The following is a 21,849-nucleotide window of genomic DNA, read 5'->3' as shown; positions in this document are numbered from 1 at the left end:
TAACTCTCCCTCTTTCACTGCCCTCTCCCTCTTCCAGCTCCCTCTGCTCTCAGCCCCCTCTCCATCTCCCCCCCCCATCCCCTCATAACCAGAGAACCACAGTGGTCGGTGGTCCGTCTCTATAAATAGCCCCTAGACTTTATCGCAGCAGCAGGAGCAGCAGTCTCAGGTGAGTTATACTCAGTGGTTTGTTCAGCTATAGATGTAACGGCTGGATGGCCACTGGTTGGCTGACTGGACCTCAGAGCCAATCAGTCTCATACAACAACAGCGGTGCAGAAGGCTACTGGTGCGATTGTGTGTTGAACTGCTATATTTGTTATTGATAAAAATAGAAAATGTGTTGAGAGTCCGGTAGATTCAGTGCAGGGAGACTTATTCCTGTATGTTCACCTGCACAAACCATCAGACAAAATAAGAAAATCCTATCAGAGTGTTTCTCATAGCCAAGTAAAATGTAATTTTACAGAAAACAGTTATTTCAGTGTGAAAATTGTTTGAAAAACTCAAGAGCATTCACATGCCATGTGGCCAATGTACTGTAGTTTGAGAGCCTGACAGAGATGGGTGAAAATATTGCAGCTGAAAACATGCGCTGGCTGCTGTGAACAGTGAAGTTATTTAAAATATTTTTTCCAGGGTTCTGACAAGCAGAGAGCTTTGGAGTGAATCCATTTATAAAACAGTACCTCGTGCAAAGAGCATTCCCCATAATTGGATTTGAATGCCCCCCCCCCCCCCCAGTCCCCTCTGACTAATGTTATGTGTGCGCACATAAACACAGATTTTCCGGCCCACAAACCCAGGGAAAGCGAGGGAGGGAGCGGGTAACGCGGCGAGGTTGGTTGCTCGGCAGCAGCAGAAGTGCGGGGCTGTAAACCCTGTTTGTTCCGCTCCGGAGGCTTGCCGGGTTTCTCAGCGGCGCTCGGTTGGCGTGGGCACAGCTGGGGAGCGACGGCCGGTCGCCTGGCAGGCACCCTTTGAGTCGATGCTCCGGTGACGCCTGGCCGAGCCAACACAGCTGGCACCCAGTACCCACACATCTGGTAACATGAATGAATGCCACACGCTCCCCTTCTACCGCTTTCCAGCTCTCTCATAGGCTCGTGTTCCTAATTTTCAATTTCTCCATTACTCAATTATCTTTCCCTCTTTTGTATTTTATTTTCATTCTCTTGCTCTCTATTCTCTGGCCCTCTCTCCCTGCCCAGTCAACATGCAGTACCTTAGCCAGACACATTAGCTCAGCTAGCCTCTCCAGTCTGGTGGAGGGGAAAACAGAAGTGGAAAACAGGGGGAACAGAGGGAGGCCAGGGAATGAGCAACTCTGTGTATATTCAGTCATACAGTGTTGAGAAGAGGGCCAGAGGAGAGGAGGGAGAGTTGTGTGGACACAGGGAAGGAGTTAGAGGTTGAAGCAGAGATTCTTAGTTTAAACCAGTGGCTAGGGAACTGAACTGTGGTTAACGTACTATTTCCAAAAAATAAGAATTTGTTTTTTTAGAAATGTCTCTACGGGGGCCAGTCTGCACCTGTCTGTCTGTTGCATTCCTAAGTAGAATATAAATAAATACTCAGGAGGATGAGGGTCTGTCTCATGGGTCGCTGACTAACATGCACAAATACATGCATACGAGCGATAAACGGACCACTTCATGATTCAATTTAACTTCTGCATAACTGTTCATGGTATTGTTATGAAAGCAGTATGTGGTAGGCTGATGATTTTAGTTACAACAGTTGCTGAGGTCAAATACAAAGGCCACAATAATAAAAAATGGCTGCAGTTTTTCAATAGTTTCTCTTACTGCTATTAAACATCCTTCAGTTCAAACTGAACTCTCATTGGAGCTCCAATACCAGTAAGTTTTGTTCTTCTCCACATGCTGTGCCTGTATGTACCCAAATGACCGCTAAACAGGCCTGGAGGGCAAGTCGGTGGGTTGGATTAGCAGGGCTGTGTAATGCCTGTGTAATCAACACCCCAAACCAGCCCAGCAAACACGCACACACACACGTCAGCCCTCCATTAAATCAAATCATCTGGTTCAGAAGCCCCAATTACGTTCCGGAACACCACTGTTCTGTTGTTTCTGCCTGGTGAAAAATAACCCTGGCCTGCTGATGCACACAGCGTGGCTACATCTGGCAGCTTGGTTATGTCTGGCTATGGCTAGAATGAGACGGAGCACTGCATAAGGAATAGGGGGTGATTTGAGATTTACCCCTAGACTCCTATGGGTCAACACTGTTGGTAAGATTCCAAAAGTGAGTTATATTTCTTAAAAATAAAATCAATAACAGGGAAATAATTAACCTAGCAGAAGCGACAAACTACATGAGGTTAGAGCAGTATGTACCTGTGGTGAACTGTCCCTTCATCTTCTGGAAGACCGGGTCCTGAGCGGTGGCCTGGGCTCGGCGGGCGAGCGACTCGGACGCCGCGCTGGAGAACATGGTGGAAACGTTGGAGACGTTCTCCAGCCCCACGCCAAAAGTGCTCACCAGCTTCTTGACGAAGTTCAGCGTGTGCGGCGTGATCTTGGCGTCCGACACGGCGCCGCTCTTCTCGAACGCCACCGAGTAGCACTTAAACAGACCCTGCTGGAGCTGTCTCAGGACCTGGAAGGGAAGGGGGGAGGAAGATATTGATCATGAACATGTATAATACACTGTTTGTGACCCCAGAAATGCTGGCAGTGAGCAAAATATGCCAACCACAAGCTCACCATACTCCCCTAATCCGCCAACCCTCCCTCCTTTTCCAATAGTTCCCCCCTACTGAAAACTCCTCTCCCCAGGCAGGTGCATCCAGGTGAGGTTGTTCCCACGGTGTTCCTCTGTCCAGGTTTAACCAATGGAACGGACTGCAGCGCTGCGCCTTCTGTGAGCCCCTCGAGCGCAGACATTACTACCCCCGCCCCCCTCTCATGGCTAAAGCACTTTGCAGCACCGCCGAGTTGCATTTGGAAGCTTGTGTTATGTCAGCTCTCTCCCGGTTTATTGAAACCTTGACTGACATTTCTACAGGGGGGTAGGATATAGTGTTCTAGATGAGGGAGTGATTCCAGAGGAGGTTGCAGAAAGTGTTTCAGAAAAAAAGAGTTAATCCTCTGTGTAAATGTTGCGTTCACTGACAGTCATTTCCATTTTCCAATCTGTAAGCTCGCTGTGTTGGAGGTCGGATGGAAAAGTCGCAGTTTAGCTTCGTCATGTCAGAAACATGACAGAGCCCTTCCTTCAACAGGGCTTCAGACTACTCCGGTAGAGAGGAGCACCGGACTGAACAGATGTGGCTAATGGTAGTGGTAGAAAAGAGGAGGACAGATGAGTGCCTGGGTGTGTAGGAGGACAGGGAATGGGCAGCTCTGTGTGTGTGTACTCAGTCATACAGCGTTGACAAGAGAGCCAGAGGAGAGGAGGGAGAGTTATGTGGACACAGGGAAGGAGTTGGAGGTTGATGCAGAGTTTTCTTGTTTAAACCAGTGGCCAGGGAACTGAACTGTGGTTAAACCTGGCTGTTAACGTACTATTTCCAAAAAAATAACAATTTGTTTAGAAATGTCTCTACGGGGGCCAGTCTGCACCGATCTTTCCGTTGCATTCCTGAGTAGAATATAAATAAATACTCAGGAGGATGACGGATTCATGGGTCGCTGACTAACACAGTCCACTAACACACACACACACACTCTCACCACCATCCCAGGTGACCAGGTGCCCCTGCCTCACCTCTTCGTGCCAGTTCTCTCTGAACCAGACCATCTGGTCCACAATGCCCTCCAGAGAGGAGAGCAGGGTGGGGTGCAGCTCTCTCTGCATGTGCATGATCCTGCTGCAGCGCCACATAGGGGCCGTGGCCCTGATGGGGCCTGGGTCGGACGCCGAGTGGGTCTGGGCCCCCACCGAACTGGGCTGCTGCTGGCCCGAGTCTAGAAAGGAGAGGAGGAAGAGGTTGGGAGAGAGAAAAACGAGGTGTGAAGACAGTGGAGGCAGAATCGAGGGGTAGTGATGTGAGAAAGATGAGAGTAGATAAAAGAAAAGGCGTTAGGAGGCAAAAAGACAGAAAGACAATGATGAGTTCTAAAATGCACTTCAAAGCCTGCAAAACAAAGTCATAGCTTTGTTTGATAAACGCTTTTCTTTAAGAAGAAGTCAGTGAGCTAGAACACTCCTGTATCTACAAGGTGAATACATAAATACCCTACTCAACAGTAGCGCCGCTTTTAAACACAGTCACACCCTTCGTGTCCAAAAGGGGACATAACATCACCATTAATGTTCAAACCGTGTTGAAATCGGCACGCACACAACTTACCGCTCTTGTAGCGTTCCCTCTGCTCTATCTTGAGCGTCAGGTAGAGGGTGCGGATGGGGAAGTAGACTGCCTGGGGGTACACTCGTCCCACCTAGCAGACAGGGGGGGGGGGGGGGTCAGATTACCATTCAAAGAAGAAGCTACCCGCAGAGATCTCACTGCACACAGGAGAGGAGTGTACGCTGCAGAGAATCCCAAAGAATATCAAACATTGATACCCTGCAAGCAGCTCTGTAATGTGTAATGGAGATGGAGTTATGATATGAAACCCTGGAGGGTATTTCAGGTTCCAACAACTCTAAATTTAGAGGGTTACCTTGGCCTAGACTGCTAGAGACTGACCTAAGTTCAGCGGCATTACATTTTTCCGCAAACTAACTATACACTCCATGATCTACATTTCTACAGACGTCATCAAGACGCCTCAGAAAACCAAACACGATTTAACACAAACACTCCAGGGAATAAACAGGATGGATGTAAGAGTTTGACAGGTGGAAGGCCATAGGTGTGAGCTCAGCACCTTTCGCTAGGTGGGAGATAGAACGGCGATCAACTCAACACACAGGCGTTACGCACAGTGACAGTGAGACCTTGATGACAGAGACAACAAGGTGGTTGAGCCCAGACCACAGCTCCTCTCAGGCCCCATTAGACTGACACCCTACACCCCTGTTCCCCTACCCTGCTGACAGAGGGGTCAGGAGTAACCTGTAGGTGTAAAGAGACACCTCGCTAACCCTGGCTCAGCCTCCCATTAACAGTACAGAGGAGCACAGAGGGAGGGCTATGCTGGGTGATGAAGAGGAGGATGGAGGGGGGTGGAGGGATGGATAGATAAGTGGCAGCTTAGCAGGGCATTAAAGATGAGGCAGAAGGAGAGAAAGGAGGAGGAGCGTAAGGAGAGATCAGGCTCTTAATGGGAGATGAAGGATGTTATATTTTGGAGGGGGATTAGATTCGCTGTAGGACTGTTAACGCTGTGATTCATCTCTCCTCTGCCCCTCAGGGTTAACCTTCATTAATATTTCACTGTCTGTTTTTAAAGCATCCCGCCGTGCGGCCGCCGCCCACAACACTAAATTATTCAGCGTCGCTAAGATAAAGGCTTCCATCCATTAAGAGGTGCTTTCCTGCTTTTCTCTTTTACAGACAGTCAACCTTTTACCCTTCACTCATCATATGGTGAGGAGGAAGACAGACGGGCGAGAAATGCTTCACCCATCCATTCCCCAAATACCAAACTCCAAAAGCCATTCATAAACCTCTCCATGATCTCTCCATTACCTTAATAGGCTACAAAAAGGTTGAGAAACCATGATTTAATAACTAAACAAACCATATTTATATCCCATTAAGCACATGATATGGGCTTGACTGACTAGCCTTAGAATAGCGTGTTTCCACTTCATGTGAGAGATTATCTTTAAATCTCTTCGCTCCCTCTTCTCCCACCCTCGCTGTCTCTTCTCTCCCATTTCCCGCTCTACTGGGTGGATAAGGGGTGTTTGATGTAGCCAAATAGTCTTTGAAGTTCCCACCTCTCAATTGCTCGGAAATAATACTCCATTAACGGAAAGCAAATTAGTCCCTTACTTTATTTGTCAGCTCTGTTCCTGCACTGCGGATGAGTTTGATATTAACTTAATATTCATTCCTTCTATAAATAATTGAAAAGAGCTCACTGGAGAAAGGGGAAGCCAATACATGAGGAGAGGAATCTGAATGGTTAATTTGATAAATAGAAAGTGCTGGAGAGAGCCCACTCTGGCACTGAGTGCTGTTAATCCATCTCGATTAGGTTGACGTGCCTCCACACTAATGCACACACACACACACCACTGTCCATTCAGTGCTTACAGACGGACAGATGCAATGCCAGATACAGACGGGGAAACATTGACATTTAGGAGAGGAGGAGGGCTGAGTGCTTGAGGTACAGAAAGGTCCTTAGCTTGTCTGTCCCTGGTACAGGAAAGTTGAGAAACAAAATAAAAAACAAGGACCAAGGCACTTTGGTGCTCCTTGTTTTTTTTTTACCAATTAACCCTTTGCCAAAGAGCACCAATCTAATAGCAATGCTTCCCTTCCTTTTTTCTACTCTAGAATTCTAACGGGCTGTGCTGTAGACAGATGGGCTTATTCTATGGACGGGAGGTGGGTACAGGCGTAGAATTACATATTACAACTTCATTGAATAGGATCTCTGTGGGTACAGGTGTTGTGAGTGGTCACAGGTGTGCTGTAGGTACACCGGTTGACTGACGTACCTGGCTGATGAGGTTGAGCAGGGGTTTGCCCTCTGACCCCACCAGGCAGGTCAGGAGCTGTGGTATCCATGCCAACCACTGGATGGGCGGCACCCCAATGCAGTACTTGTCCACGGCATCCGCCAGGGTGTTCTTGTCATCAAAGCTCAGCAACCACAGCACCTGGGAATGGGGGGGGGGGGGGGCAGGAGAGAGAACAGTGACACCGTTAGAGGGAGGTTGCTGGCGAGCTCAGGCAGCATGGACACAAATTACATCAACATTTCAAATGGTGACTAAAGGGCTTAATTGCCTGTAATATCATCACCAGACCATCTCTGGAGCTCAGATTAGTGGCACACATGAACAGTGAGAGGGAGGTTGCATTCCTGGCAAGCTCTAGCCGCTTTGAGAAGGGGAGGAGTGGGTCACAGAGCAGGTGAACTCCCTCCTGGGGGGGCTGTTGATGGAGACATTAACCCCCCCCCACCCCCTATCAGCCAGCTAGCTAGGCCACACAGCTTGTGTATAATTACTGATAATCACTGGACATCTCTGCTCATCCATCAGGCTCTAAACGCTGCCAGGATCAGACCCAATGTGTGTCCCAAACGGAAAGCTTTTCCCTATATAGTGCACTACTTTTGAAAAGTAGTGCACTATATAGGGAGCCATTTGGGACACATCCGCAGTTACCGAGCCCCGGCCAGCCATCTCCTCTCTCCATACAATAGCAAGGGCAACAGACCCCCCCCCCCCAACAACTCTTTGTGTGAGAGTGCACTGTTTAATGTTCTCCCCCCAGAAACACCAGCCCAGAGGAAATGGAAGCTAATGGCCCTGATTATTTCTGTAAGAGCTGATTATAGTACTTGTGTGACGGCCAATATTCACAGCTAATACTGGAGAGGGAGAGACTTTTGTCCCGTTTCTCATTTTGACAACAGGTGAAAGAGTCAGGGGATCGTCATGTTAATGATGCCCTACTGGCCATTTAGTGTTTTCTATGCTGCTGTCCAATGTCCACCATCACACAAGAAGGATCCAATTACAGCATCTTACCTGGACATATTTCTACAACACAGAGCAGAAGATTCAAGATTCACATTCAACATTAATTATATGAAGAGTGCCTTGGTCCTCCTTTCTTTTTGACCCCCCTGCAATAGCTTTGCTGTAGGAATATTAGCTACAACTGTCCATTGTCATTTCTGGTACCACAGTCAGCTAGGTCATGACCTCCAGAGAGCGCATCAAAGGATCAGAGTGTGTACTACTGATTGGTCTGGTTGTTGGTGATGGTCAGTCTGGAGCCGAGGCAGGGAGGTGTGGTCTGGTTGTTAGTGAGGGTCAGTCTGGAGCTGAGGCACCGCGGGGTGGTCTGGTTGTTAGTGAGGGTCAGTCTAAGCATGGAAACAGGGGCTGGTTAGATTGGAGTGACAGGGGAGCCATTAATCTCTTAACCCAAGGGGCCATAATAGGATCCCATTCCTACTGCCACTTCCTGGTGTAATTGTGGCAGGGGATAAAGAAAGTGGCGCAACCTCAAGTCACTGTAGAAAGACAAGGGGCGGCTGGGGGGAATTGGTGAACTTGTATTCAGCCATTTTAGAGTGCAGCATGATATTGACTCTCTAGAGCAGGGTTCCCCAACTGGCATACCAATATTTTCTGTGGTTCATTTTATTTGACCGCCAAGTTTCCTGAGAATGAATGAATATATATAGTGTACAAAACATTAAGGACACCTTCCTAATATTGAGTTGCCCCCCCAGTTTAACCTGTACCCTCCCCTGTAAGTGACATTGATAAGGGATCATAGCTTTAACATGTATTCACCTGGTCAGTCTGTGTTATGGAATGAGCAGGTTTCCTTAATGTTTTGTACACTCAGTGTGTGCATACACATATAAATACATAGAACAAAAATAAACACAACATGTAAAGGGTAGGCAACACATCTTCCACCTTGATCCTCAACACAGGGCCCCCTCAGGGGTGTGTGCTTAGTCCCCTCCTGTACTCCCTGTTTACCCACGACTGCATGGCCAAGACTGACTCCAACACCATCATTAAGTTTCTTGACGACAACGATGGTAGCCCTGATCACAGACAACGATGGAACGGCCTATAGGTAGGTCAGAGACCTGGCCGTGTGGTGCCAGGACAACCACCTCTCCCTCAATGTGAGCAAGACAAAGGAGCTGATCGTGGACTACAGGCAAAGGAGGGCAGAACACACCCCCACTCACAGCAACGGGGCTGTAGTGGAGTGGGTCGAGAGCTTCAAGTTCCTTGGTGTCCACCTCCTCAACAAACTATCACGGTCCAAACACACCAAGACAGTCGTGAAGAGGGCACGACAATGCCTATTCCCCCCCAGGAGACTGAATTTGGCATGGGCATCCTCAAAAAAGTTCTACAGCTGCACCACCAAGAGCATCCTGACCGGTTGCATCACCGCTCGGTATGGCAACTGCTCAGCATCCCACCATAACGCGCTACAGAGGGTAGTGCGTAGGGCCCAGTACATCACTGGGGCCAAGCTTCCTGCCAGCTATAATAGGCCACATGGTGGCAGTGGGGTTATGGCATGTGCAGGCATAAGCTACGGATAACGAACACAATTGCATTTTTTCTATGTCAATTTGAATGCACAGAGATACCGTGATGAGATCCTGAGGCCCATTGTCGTGCCATTCATCCGCCGCCATCACCTCATGTTTCAGCATGATAATGCATGGCTCCACGGTGCAAGGATCTGTACACAATTCCTGGAAGCTGGAAATGTCCCAGTTCTTCCACGGCTTACATACTCAGACATGTCACCTATTGAGCATGTTCGGAATGCTCTGGATCGACACGTAAGACATGTTCCAGTTCCCACCAATATCCAGCAACTTCGCACAGCCATTGAAGAGGCTGCCTGTTCAACTCTATGTAAAGGAAGTGTGTCGCACTGCATGAGGTAAATGGTGTTCACAGCAGATACTGACTGGTTTTCTGATCCACGCCACAGTCTACAAATTATTTGTTGATATGTTCCGGCCCCCTGACCATCCACTCAAGACAAAAAATCTTCCTCAGACTGAATCTAGTTGATAATCCCTTCCCTAGAGAAAAGGAGACTATAGTAGTGATTGGTGGTGAAGAATAGATGGTGTTTCTTTGACATAGGTACGCCACGTAAACAATCAGAAAGAGAAAGTGCTTTCTCTAAATACTCAATTTCGAGAAACAAGTTACAGCCCAGTGGAGTCTAAATTATGTCTAAATGAAAATAACTCCTACACACTGAAAACCATTTGTGGGTTTAACTTCACAAGTGCTTTCCTGTTCCTCATGCTTTCCTGTTCCTGTTCATGTGAGAGACCTTCACAGGTGAAGTTGCAAGGCAAGCAAATAAACGTACCTCTAGCCTTTTCACCATTTGTGATCGATAATATTAGCAGTTGCTTCCACCAAATGATGGCATGCTAGAGCCATGTCCTTCACAGAAGCTGGAAGGTTACTAGTAGCTGTTTCTCATGAGGCATAGAACTCCAGCTCATCTATATGTGCTTGGATCACACGAGCAGAACTCCACCTCTAACCCACCTTGGCAAGGTACTTGCGTGACTTGCTCTCGTTCTGATGTCGGCAGGCGTGCAAGTAGCAGGTGAGGGCAGAGACACCCAGGTGCAGCTGGCGCTCCTTAACGAAGATGTTCTCCAGGTAGTCCCCCCACATGGCCCAGGCCTTCACCAGGACATCATGCATCTGGACCGCTGCCGAGAACGCCTTGTTGGCCTCCTCTGACCTGGAGAGGGGGAGTAATGAAGAGAGAGTAAGGGAGAAGGGAGGATAGAGGAGAAAGAGGGGGGGGGAAATGGGAAGGTAAGGAGAAAGAGGGGAATGGGGATATGGAGAGGAAGAGAGAATAGAGGGGAGAGTATGTTGAGAGAGAATAGAGGGGATGAAGGATGGAGCGAAATGGAGATTGGGAAAGGGTAGAGTACGGCAGAGAGCGAGGATAGCGTTAAAATGATATTTTGAATATGTATATCAATAGCCATGATTTTAAAACTTCCCCTCATCGACAAGGCTCTCCCATTATTACAGCTAGCGTTAGAAAGTAGCATGACTATGTCAGTGAAGGTCTAGAGCGTTCAATGTTGTGGAGTATGTCAGAGCCACACAGTATTACACAGAGCTGATCAATGAGCTTTAATAACAGTGACATTGCAGATTAACAGCATCGCAACATTTCATCAACGTCACAAAGCAGGTAATGGTTCCGTATACTGGAATAAACTTCAACCCAGAAGAGGATTCTTGATCCTGCTTTCAGAATCTGGAACTCATGGCTCAAGTGTTCAGCTCAAGTTTATAGCTTAAAATACCAAGAAGAGCGAGGGAGACAGACAGGGTAGAACCTGGCAGAGACCTACGTTTGAATTTTGTTTATGCTGATGGTGAAAAATATGTACAGTCATCAACCGCTTTCAATGCATCCTCCTCCCCCATAAGACATAAAACATTTGAATAATTTTACAACCAATTCAGGACTTGATTAAGGAATAAGGGGCAAGGCACCCCATAAAAAAATAAACATCTGCCCCTAAGTCAAAATAAAAACACTTGTCTGTAAACAAAACAAGAGCTCAACAGGACTTAGTCAAACAACCTTTCCCCACCATTTTGGGAGAGGTTTCAAACAGCGAGGAGTAAGCACACCTACTTTAAAATGGCTCGTGGTCCAATCAATTATAAAGGGTTACTATAACAACCTATTTGGCATTGCGATAAAGGAACATGGAGGCTGATTGCTGTGGGAGTCTAAGCCAGGCCCCTCCAGCCATACTTTATGTGCTCGTCACATTGGCCGTGTCAAAGTACATAAACAGTTTCTCCTCAGCGGGAGTGCAGTAGAGGGGAGGAAAGAGGGAGAAACGCCCAGAGTGTCAAGTCACATACCCACTTAACTGTACGCTCCAACTGTCTACCCCAGGCCCAAACCCCAGGCCCAAAGCTGTTGATAATCCCGCAGAGTGAGTGTGTGTATGTGTGCGTGTTCGTAATGACTGCGTTGGGTCCCTACTGCTGAGGTTAGGCTAAGTTCTGCTGATACCAGAGATTCCAGTACATTGCCAGCGAGTTAATTATTCGGGCGCGGATATTTAATAAGCTATCCCCCATTTTTATTTCACCCCCGCGGGGAGCCGTCATCATGTCAGGGCTGATGTGGAGAGTGGGCACTGAAGGGTGAGGGGGAAAGAGGGTTGTGTGTGTGTGTTTGCCCTGCAGACACAGGCGTGTGTGTGTGTGTGTGTGTTTGCTCTGCAGACACAGGCGTGTGTGTGTGTGTTTGCTCTGCAGACACAGGCGTGTGTGTGTGTGTGTTTGCTCTGCAGACACAGGCGTGTGTGTGTGTGTGTTTGCTCTGCAGACACAGGCGTGTGTGTGTGTGTTTGCTCTGCAGACACAGGCGTGTGTGTGTGTGTTTGCTCTGCAGACACAGGCGTGTGTGTGTGTGTGTGTGTGTTTGCTCTGCAGACACAGGCGTGTGTGTGTTTGCTCTGCAGACACAGGCGTGTGTGTTTGCTCTGCAGACACAGGCGTGTGTGTTTGCTCTGCAGACACAGGCGTGTGTGTTTGCTCTGCAGACACAGGCGTGTGTGTGTGTGTTTGCTCTGCAGACACCCCCTGCAGTGTGAACGTAGTGTAGACACAGGCGTGTGTGTGTTTGCTCTGCAGACACAGGCGTGTGTGTGTGTGTTTGCTCTGCAGGCACCCCCTGCAGTGAGAATGTAGTGTAGACACAGGCGTGTGTTGATGACACGGATAGAAATAAGAGTCTGAGATTAGAACCTGAGTCCGTCACCAAGTCAACCTGAAGAGCTCATTCAGATACTCATACTGATATACTCAGATACTCATACTCAGATACTCATACATCACTTGTAAGTGTCTAGATGAGCACATACTTGTTGATCTGAGCCAGGAACATGCCTTTGAGTGCGTAGAACTCAGCTGTCATCTCCTTGGTGAAGTACTTCAGGTTGGTCGACTCTATCACCTCCAGACCCTGCAGAGGGAGATGAAAACAACTGTGTTCACCAAATATACTCAGTCACTCTTTAGAAAGCGAATGTCAATAAGCGTTCTTTCATCATTTAAGATCATGTATTTTAAGTAAGTTTTTAAACGGGGAAGAAAAAACTTCAGACAGGGGAACATTTATCAGATAAAAAAGGTCGTATCACTAAAAAAAATACTTAATGTAATAATATATTCCACTTAGCAGATGCTTTTATCCAAAGCGACTTAGTCATGCACACATGTACAAACAGGTGGTCCCGGGGATTGAACCCTCTACGCTGGCGTTGCAAGCGTCATGCTCTATCAACTGAGCTACAAATGACCACTTCCTCACCTGCATACACTCGTTCTTGCCCATGACCCCAGCCAGCTGCAGGTAACATTTGACCTGCTGGCGGATCTTCTGGAAGCAGTCTATGATGGGCACCGTGGGGATGGTGTGGATACGACTCAGGATGTCCAGAGACACGTTCACAAGACCCTGAGGGGAAACACACAGGTTAACATCGTTACATTAAAAATAGTAATAACATTATAATACAGTGCCTTCAGTAAGTATTGACACCCCTGACTTCATCCAGTGTTACTAAGTGGGATTAAAATTCTATTTAATTGTAATTTTTGGTCTTCGATCTACACAAAATACTCCAAAGTGGAAGGAAATGTTGAATATTGATTATCTTGATTAGATACGTATTCAACCCCAATACATGTTAGAATCACCTTTGGCAGCGATTACAGCTGTGAGTCTTTCTGGGTAAATGTAAGAGCTTTGCACACCTGGATTATACAATATTTGCACATTATTCTCTCTTTTAAAACTCTTCAAGCTCTCAAGTTGGTTATTGATCATTGCTAGACAGCCATTTTCAAGTCTTGTCATAGATTGTCAAGTTGATTTAAGTCAACTGTAACTAAGCCACTCAGGAACAGTCAATGTCATCTTGGTATATGTTATTGTCCTGCTGAAAGGTGAATTTGTCTCCCAGTGTTAGTTGGAAAGCAGACAACCAGGTTTTCCTCTGGGATTTTGGCTGTATTCCATTTCTTTTTATCCTAAAAACTCCTTTCAAACAAGCTTAAAATTATGAATAGTGGTACTCAGTGAAGCGTTGCTTTGGATTTGCCTCAAACAATGCTTTGTATTCAGCATAAAAAGTATGCAGTATTACTTACATGCCTTGTTGCAAAAAGGATGCATGTTTTGAAATATTTTTTATTCTGTACAGGCTTCCTTTTCACTCTGTCATTTAGGTTAGTATTGTGGAGTAACTACAATGTTGATCCATCCTCAGTTTTCACATCACAGCCATTGTACTAGTTTTAAAATCACCATTGGACTCATGTAGTTTTCTTCCTGTCCGGCAACGGAGTTCGGAAAGACGCCTTTATCTTTGTAGTGACTGGGTGTGATACACCATCTAAAGCCTGATTATTAACTTCACCATGCTCCAAGGGAAATTCAAATGTATTTAAAAAAAAAAAACATATTTACCAATCGTTGCCCCTCTTGAAAGGCATTGGAAAATCTCCCTGGTCTTTGTTGTGAAATCTGTGCTTAAAATTCATGACTCGATTGAGGGACCTTACAGATAATTGGTCTGTAAGGTCCCTCAGAAATAATGTTAACCACTATTATTGAACACAGAATTAGGGCTGGGCAATATGGCCTAAAAATCATAGCTAAATTTTTTCAAAACTTATGGGCAATTCACAATATGCTATGTGTACAAAACATTAGGAACACCTGCTCTTTCCATGACAGACTGACAAGATGAATCCAGGTGAAAGCTATGATCTCTTATTGATGTCACTTGTTAAATCCACTTCAGCGTAGATGAAGGGGAAGAGATAGGTTGAAGAAGGATTTTTAAGCCTTGAGACAGGTATTGTGTATGTATGTGTGCCATTCAGAGGATGAGTGAGCAAGACAAAATATGTAAGTGCCTTTGAACGGGGTATGGTAGTGTCAAGAACTGCAACGCTGCTGGGTTTTTCATGCAAATGTTCCGGTGTGTGTCAAGAAGGGTCCACCACCCAAAGGACATCCAGCCAACTTGACAACTGTGGGAAGCATTGGAGTCAACATTGGACAGCATCCCTGTGGAACGCTTTCGACACCTCGTAGAGTCTATATCCCGACAAATTGAGGCTGTTCTGAGGGCAAAAGGGGGTGCAACTCAATATTTGGAATGTGTTAATGTTTTCTACATTCAGTGTTACCCTCAATTTTATTTTTGTTGAAATCTCTGAACAAGCTTTGTAGTACAATTAAAATTCACTACACCACATTTCAAAAAGACAGGAATAATCTAATGAATTCAGGGCTTCTAAAATGATACCAAGGCTAAATATAAGCCTTCCACAACCATAAGACCCACTAATAATTTAATCTAAATAGTTTTACCTGCTTTATTTTGCAAAAATCACTTCAGTCTTTCAAGTCTATGAAAATGTCCCTTTTGTTAGAAATGTAACCAGAACCATGCACATCCACCAATAATGACCAACAATTAACAGGTCTCATTAACAATCTCTCAAGCCCACATGCTAGTGAGTAAGCCAGTTAAAATGTATATTTCAAGTCTAGCCAACTTGGATCTATTTGCTTGCTAACAAGGTAGAAGAGTTGACCTGTTATGACTCGTCTCCAACTGGTTGAACAACTGGAAATCAAGTGGCCTACCTGGAGAAAAATAAACCTACCTCTCAGAATGAGAACGATATGCCAATTCCATAGAAAAAGTAAATTTATGCACATTTCACAATTATAAAAACACAAACTAGACAGCACATAAGTCTGTGGCTAAAATGCTGCTAGGGGTACGTGGTACTGCAATGCCGTGCGCGACTGAAACTGAGCATTCATTTTCCACAACGATTTTGACCCCTGAACTTATTTAGGCTTGCCATAACAAAGGGCTTGAATACTTTTTGACTCAAGACGTTTCAGCTTTTCATTTAATTAATTTGTAATACAAAATCTAAAACCAAAATTCTACTTTGACATACTCTGTCGCTCAGTGACAAAATCTCTAAATTCAGGCTGTAACAAAATGTGGGAAAAGTGGTGTAAATACTTTGAAGGCACAGTATGTGCCATTTAGTAGACGCTTTTATCCAAAGCTCATGCATACATTTTTTTGTATGGGTGGCCTGTGGGAATCGAACCCACGATCCTTGGTATTGCAAGCACCATGCTCTACCAACTGAGCCACACAGGAGTTGAAAACAATTCAATTCATAAATTGGAAAATCTTCAAAAGAATGGGAAATTTCATTTCCATAATTGACAACTGAAAATAAATCCAACCCCGGTGAACATGTAATCTTGGCAGATAGTGATTTATCACACAGTGAGCATTGTACCTGTTTGCGTCCTATCTTGCCATATTGGATGATGGCAGAGGCGGAGGCGTGGACCCCCAGCATGGCATTGCTGGTGTTGGGGTCGTGCTGCGTGTTGGTCTCATACGCCGTCACGATGGCTGGGATAGGAAGGAAGAGAACAAGTTGTCACTACAGTCCAGTCAGTGTAGAGAGTAGAGGGAGCTTCATATTATTGAGCTTGACTATGTAACGAAGTTAATTTGGATGAAAGCATTAGTTATATTTCTAAGGGTGAATATCAATCAAAGACAAAGTTGTCTCATGTTCTCGAGTTTTGTAGTTACACCAGTCATCATAGCTGTAGTAGTTTCATAGCAGCACTAAAGCTGCCACAGACAACATCTTTTTCAGGATGCTGAGTCTGAATGGTTTCAAAGTCACTGCAGGACAACGCCTGGCACCACAGCGTGTGTCATGTTGTAGAGGACAGACAACAATGAGACCATATTTTTAATTCACTCAACTCTCCCTTTATTTACCATCTCTTTTCATGTCTTCTACCTCCAATTTGTTCCATCTTTCCCCTCTTCGTTTTTTGTACTGTTCTTTTCATATCCACTCCTCCTTCCTCCCCCTCTTTGCCACAGAGTTTCATCTCTTCTCATCTCCAGCTCTTTCCCTCCAACTTAGTCTGTGCTGTCATGCAGTCCCTTTGCAGTCTCTCTGCATTGCTTTTTCCCCCTCTACCTCTCTTTCCCACTCACTGTCTGTCTCTGCCTCTTCTCCCTCTCTCCCCCTCTCCTGTGTGTGTGTGTGTCGTGCAGAGTAAACAAGTCATTTAGAGAGCTGACATTTGGGAAGGTAGAGAGAGCCTGAGGGGTTCAGCTCACTATGGCCTTTTAGAGACGTCCCCATTGTGAGTAGCGATAGGCGTGTGAGTCCTACCCTGGTAGTGGTGCTGCCGCCACATGAAGATGCTGCTCCAGTGGGAGAGGTCGTCAGAGACGATGGGCAGCCTGTTCCTCCAGGTCTTCACCACAGTCTTCATGTCGTGGAGGCTGGTGTTACGGCCCAGGTTAGCTGGCTGCAGTCCAGCGTTGATCTGGGCCGCCTCCTGGAGCTCGATGATCTGCTGGGCAGCCTGGTTGGGGAGGAGAGGGGTGGGAAAGTTTAAGGGTTTTGAGAGAATGGAGGAATGGAGAGAGAGAGAAGGGGAGGAGATGAAGAAAGAATGAGTGTGGAGAACAGTGGTGACAGGAAATGATTGGGAAAGAGACATAGTGCGAGACAGAGAGAGCGCCAGACAGAGAGACAGGGTAAACAGAGAAAGAAGGGTACAGAAGACGGAGGGATGGAGATAAAAAAAAAAAAAAAAAGGGATGAGACTTGGCGGGGTTTCTGTTCTTTCTCTATGACAATAGAAAAGGCAGGGTGTCCAGGCCAATTCCAAAGCCATTAGCCCACTGTATTACAGGCTTATGATGACTATTGGAAAAACCTTCTCTGAAATGAGGTCCGAGAAGCAAACACCTGATAGTTGATAAAACACTTTGATCCATCTATTTACCTTCAGGGACAGAACATCATATTAAGGCTAGGGCTGGTGGCAGGGACAGAACATCATATTAAGGCTAGGGCTGGTGGCAGGGACAGAACATCATATTAAGGCTAGGGCTGGTGGCAGGGACAGAACATCATATTAAGGCTAGGGCTGGTGGCAGGGACAGAACATCATATTAAGGCTAGGGCTGGTGGCAGGGACAGAACATCATATTAAGGCTAGGGCTGGTGGCAGGGACAGAACATCATATTAAGGCTAGGGCTGGTGGCAGGGACAGAACATCATATTAAAGCTAGGGCTGGTGGCAGGGACAGAACATCATATTAAAGCTAGGGCTGGTGGCAGGGAAAGAAGATCATATTAAGGCTAGGGCTGGTGGCAGGGACAGAACATCATATTAAAGCTAGGGCTGGTGGCAGGGCAGAACATCATATTACTTTAATGGCTAATCACTTCTTTCAGACAAAGACTAAAAGATATGGAGTCTCCATTCTGAAGGGTCTAATTTATTTGTTTTACCAGGTAAGTTGACTGAACACATTCTCATTTACAGCAACGACCTGGGGAATAGTTACAGGGGAAAGGGGGATGAATGAGACAATTGGAAGCTGGGGATGATTAGGTGACTGATGGTATGAAGGCCAGACTGTGGATGTAGCCAGGACACCGGGGTTAACACCCCTACAATAACTGCCATGGGATCTTTAGTGAGTACAGAGTCTAAACCCGGGATATGAAATGCTGTTGAGCTGCTAGAATCTACACACGAATGACGATCAATCATTCTCATCAACCCATCAATCAAGATTAATACTAAAGCCAACGATCAATATAGCTGGTGTAAATTCATTGGAAAGTCCTGTATTTTGATGGCTTGATTCCGAATGCAGTTTGATTCTTGTTATTTACCTGCAGAAAGCCTTTGTTTTAGAGGCTCCCAGGGCTTTAAGTGTACGGTACTGAAATAAAGATTTACGACTGCTGAGTTCACTAAGCAGGAAAGAAACGTTGTTTTCCTGCTTTTATAATGAATGGGACCACAGACAAATGAATGTAGCGGCACTCAATTCAAATAGCTGCCTTCAAAAGAGAAATGTCCTGAATCGGTCGGTGGACCGACCAAATCAAATCACCAGAAACAAAATAAATTGGGCAGTACAATATTCTCACAATTATCTGTTAATATCAGCTGATGGCACATTTATAACCTTCATTTTGGAGTGGCCATTCATCATGCAAATGTAATTTTGGAGCAGGTATTTATTCAAACACTATCTGATGGGGGGGAAGCAATTACAGACAGTCTAAAGTTACTGCCTCGGTCTCGCCACTTTACTTTCTGTCTCCATTTTTCTTCTCCTCTCACTCCCTCTCCTCTTTCTTCCATTTTATTTCACTCTCCTCTTTCTTTTCCTCCTTCTCAGTCTGTCTCACTCCATTATCTCCCTCCCTCTGGTTTTTATTGCACTTTCAGGGAAGTGTTTTTCCTCTCTTCATTCCCAGAAAACAGATTATCAGTGTTTTCCCCAGTAAATTGGCTGGGATCACTGATCGACTCTTCATTTGGCAATACAGTGATCAAAAGAGATGTGTTCCAGACTTTTATTTCATCTTGATTAAGAATTGAGACATATTCAGGTGGTGCTTGTGTGTCTGCCTCCCTCATCTCTTACCTGAAGTAGTGGTGTGTGTACGTGGGACACGATGTGAGGCAGTCTCCTCCACTCCCGTATGGCCAGACTGGAGGCCATCTCCACCAGCCGTTCTATGAAGTTGAGCTGCTGCTCCTCTGGATGGCAGATAGCCAGGTAACCACGGTGCATGTTCACCTTCCACGCCATCTCCTTAGGACAACTCAGCTCCACCTTACAGACAGATTAGAGACAGGTTACACACACTAGTTACCTACCTATGAAAACAAAAGGTTATACGCACACACACACGTTCAGTGCATATGAGAAAGTAACACGTGAGCCTCTGTCAGTATGTGTGACTGTGGTGTCACAGCTCTGACAATTTAGACTGCAATTCTTTGTGTGCATCTCAAGTGAATTACTTCATGCCACTGTCACAAAGCAGCACTCTAACAGGACACAATACACCACCTGTTCTATTCATTCTCCTCATCATTTTTAAAAGGCCTGAGTGGTTAATGAATAATCAGCCTGACAGAGGTGAGCAGAGACTATATTGATCAGACCACTGAGTGCATTCACCACAACACTAACAAAAGCCCAATGGGAGCCTGCCTTCTGCACAGTCAAACCTGGGAAACATTATTAGGGGTGTGTGTGTGTGTGTGTGTCCCTCGGTCTGTGTGTGTTGATGGGGGAGAGAATTACAGCGATCGGTCAACGTGCACTTATCACAGACGAGGGGATAGGTGATGAATCTCCCGTAGACAGTGGTGGCCTTATCAGAGGCTGTTTAATTGAAAGCTGGGCCATTCAGATAGACAGACGGAGCCTCAGCACAACAGCAGCAGCCTGCTCTACTCTGTCTTCTACCACCGCCACGTAACAAAACACACAACAGATTTTGGGCCAATTAATCACACAGACACGTAAATATTAGATCTATGCAAAACCATGGAGGAATGAGAGAGAGAGGGGCAACCAGTGGAGCACAAACATTGTAATTACAAACCATATTTATTTTCCTTTAAAACTTCTAAAACTTGCATTGTTACAACACTCTACATAGCCAATAATAACATTTGAAATGTCTATTCTTTTAAAAATTGTGTAATGTTTACTACATTTTCCTTTGTTTATTGTCTATTCCATTTGCTTTGGCAATGTAAACATATGTTTCCCATGCCAAGAGACCGAGATAGAGACTGAACGTAAGAGGCTGCTAGTTAAAGGTTTTGCTGGACAGTTTAATGAGATGTCACCTCAGGACAGTGGCTCGTTTAAAAATCTCCTTGAGCAGAAAGCAAGGCAGGAGTATTTGTTATGTGTCAGCTACTATCACGTTCCCTCCTCTACTCTGCTTTAGAAAACACGAGGCTGATAAATGAACCTTCCTAACGACTGCCAAACTACATTTCCACAGCTTTACGAGAGTTCTGGAGCTGGGAACCAGACCTCAGCCGAGTGTGTGTGTGTCTGACTGTCTATGTGTGCTTGTGTGGTCTGTGTATAGCTGTGTCAGCATGTGTGTGTGTGTAGGGCATCCCCTACCTGTACCAGCGCTTCCTTCATGGCGCCCCAGTTGGAGACTCTCCAGGCACACTCCAGTACCAGGTAGGGGTTGCTGTTGCCTTTCGACTGGCCGTACTCTGTCAGAGGCTCCCACTGGTTCAACTCTTTAGAACAGCTGCAGAAACAGGGAGGAGAGTTGATATCAAGAGGAATACCAGTTCTCATCGACAGAGCTGTAGTGGAACAGGTTGAGAGCGTCAAGTTCCTTGGCGTCCACATCACCAACGATCTATCATGGTCCAAACACACTAAGACAGTTGTGAAGAGGGCTTGACAAAACCTATTCCCCCTCAGGAGACTGAAAAGATTTGGCATAGGTCCTCAGATCCTCAAAAGGTTCTACATCTGCACCATCGAGAAGATCCTGACTGGTTGCATCACTGCCTGGTATGGCAGCTGCTCGGCCTCCGACCGCAAGGCACTACAGAGGGTAGTGCGTACTGCCCAGTACATCACTGGGGCCAAGCTTCCTGCCATCCAGGACCTCTATACCAGGCGGTGTCAGAGGAAGGCCCTAAAAATTGTCAACGACTTCAGCCACCCTAGTCATAGACTGTTCTCTCTGCTACCGCACGGTAAGCGGTATCGGAGCGCCAATTCGAGGTCCAAAAGGCTTCTTAACAGCTTCTACCCCCAAGCCATAAGACTCCTGAACAGCTAATCAGACTACCCAGACCCCTATTTTACGCTGCTGCTACTCTCTGTTTATAATCTATGCATTGTCACTAACTACCAACTCTACCTACATGTACATATTACCTCAACTAACCAGTTCCCCCACAACGGTACCCCCTGTATATAGCCTCACGTGTTATTTTACTGTTGCTGTTTAGTTATTTGTTATTTTTCATAACTTCTTAAAGCATTGTTGGTTAAGGGCTTGTAAGTAAGTATTTCACTGTAAGGTCTACACCTGTTGTATTTGGCACATGTGACAAATAACATTTGATTTGAATAATATACACTGAGTGTACAAAACATTAGGAACACCTTCCTAATATTGAGTTGCACCCCCTTTTTGCCCTCAGAACAACCTCAATTCATCGGGTCATGCTCTACAAGGTGTTGAAAGCGTTCCACAGGGATGCTGGCCCATGTTGACTC

The 21,849-nt window shown here is 45.9% G+C and overlaps 1 protein-coding gene across 7 annotated transcripts in view; it reads right to left on the bottom strand.

The window, feature by feature from the left end:
* trrap (transformation/transcription domain-associated protein) overlaps window positions 1-21,849 on the bottom strand; it is a 77,817-nt gene that overhangs the window by 10,219 nt on the left and 45,749 nt on the right. For all 7 annotated transcript variants that reach the window (XM_071409675.1, XM_071409679.1, XM_071409678.1 and 4 more), the window contains 11 exons: window positions 20,725-20,860; window positions 19,213-19,404; window positions 16,924-17,119; window positions 16,018-16,136; window positions 12,983-13,129; window positions 12,534-12,634; window positions 10,165-10,366; window positions 6,589-6,750; window positions 4,319-4,409; window positions 3,733-3,932; window positions 2,361-2,622 (listed from right to left, as the gene is read on the bottom strand). In XM_071409675.1, the coding sequence (XP_071265776.1) occupies window positions 2,361-2,622; window positions 3,733-3,932; window positions 4,319-4,409; window positions 6,589-6,750; window positions 10,165-10,366; window positions 12,534-12,634; window positions 12,983-13,129; window positions 16,018-16,136; window positions 16,924-17,119; window positions 19,213-19,404; window positions 20,725-20,860 (1,808 nt within the window). The remainder of the gene's footprint in view (window positions 1-2,360; window positions 2,623-3,732; window positions 3,933-4,318; window positions 4,410-6,588; window positions 6,751-10,164; window positions 10,367-12,533; window positions 12,635-12,982; window positions 13,130-16,017; window positions 16,137-16,923; window positions 17,120-19,212; window positions 19,405-20,724; window positions 20,861-21,849) is intronic.

Source organism: Salvelinus alpinus, chromosome 7 (assembly GCF_045679555.1).
Source record: "Salvelinus alpinus chromosome 7, SLU_Salpinus.1, whole genome shotgun sequence".
In the NCBI taxonomy this organism is placed as follows: Eukaryota; Metazoa; Chordata; class Actinopteri; order Salmoniformes; family Salmonidae; genus Salvelinus; species Salvelinus alpinus.
This window is presented reverse-complemented; position numbering and strand designations above follow the sequence as displayed.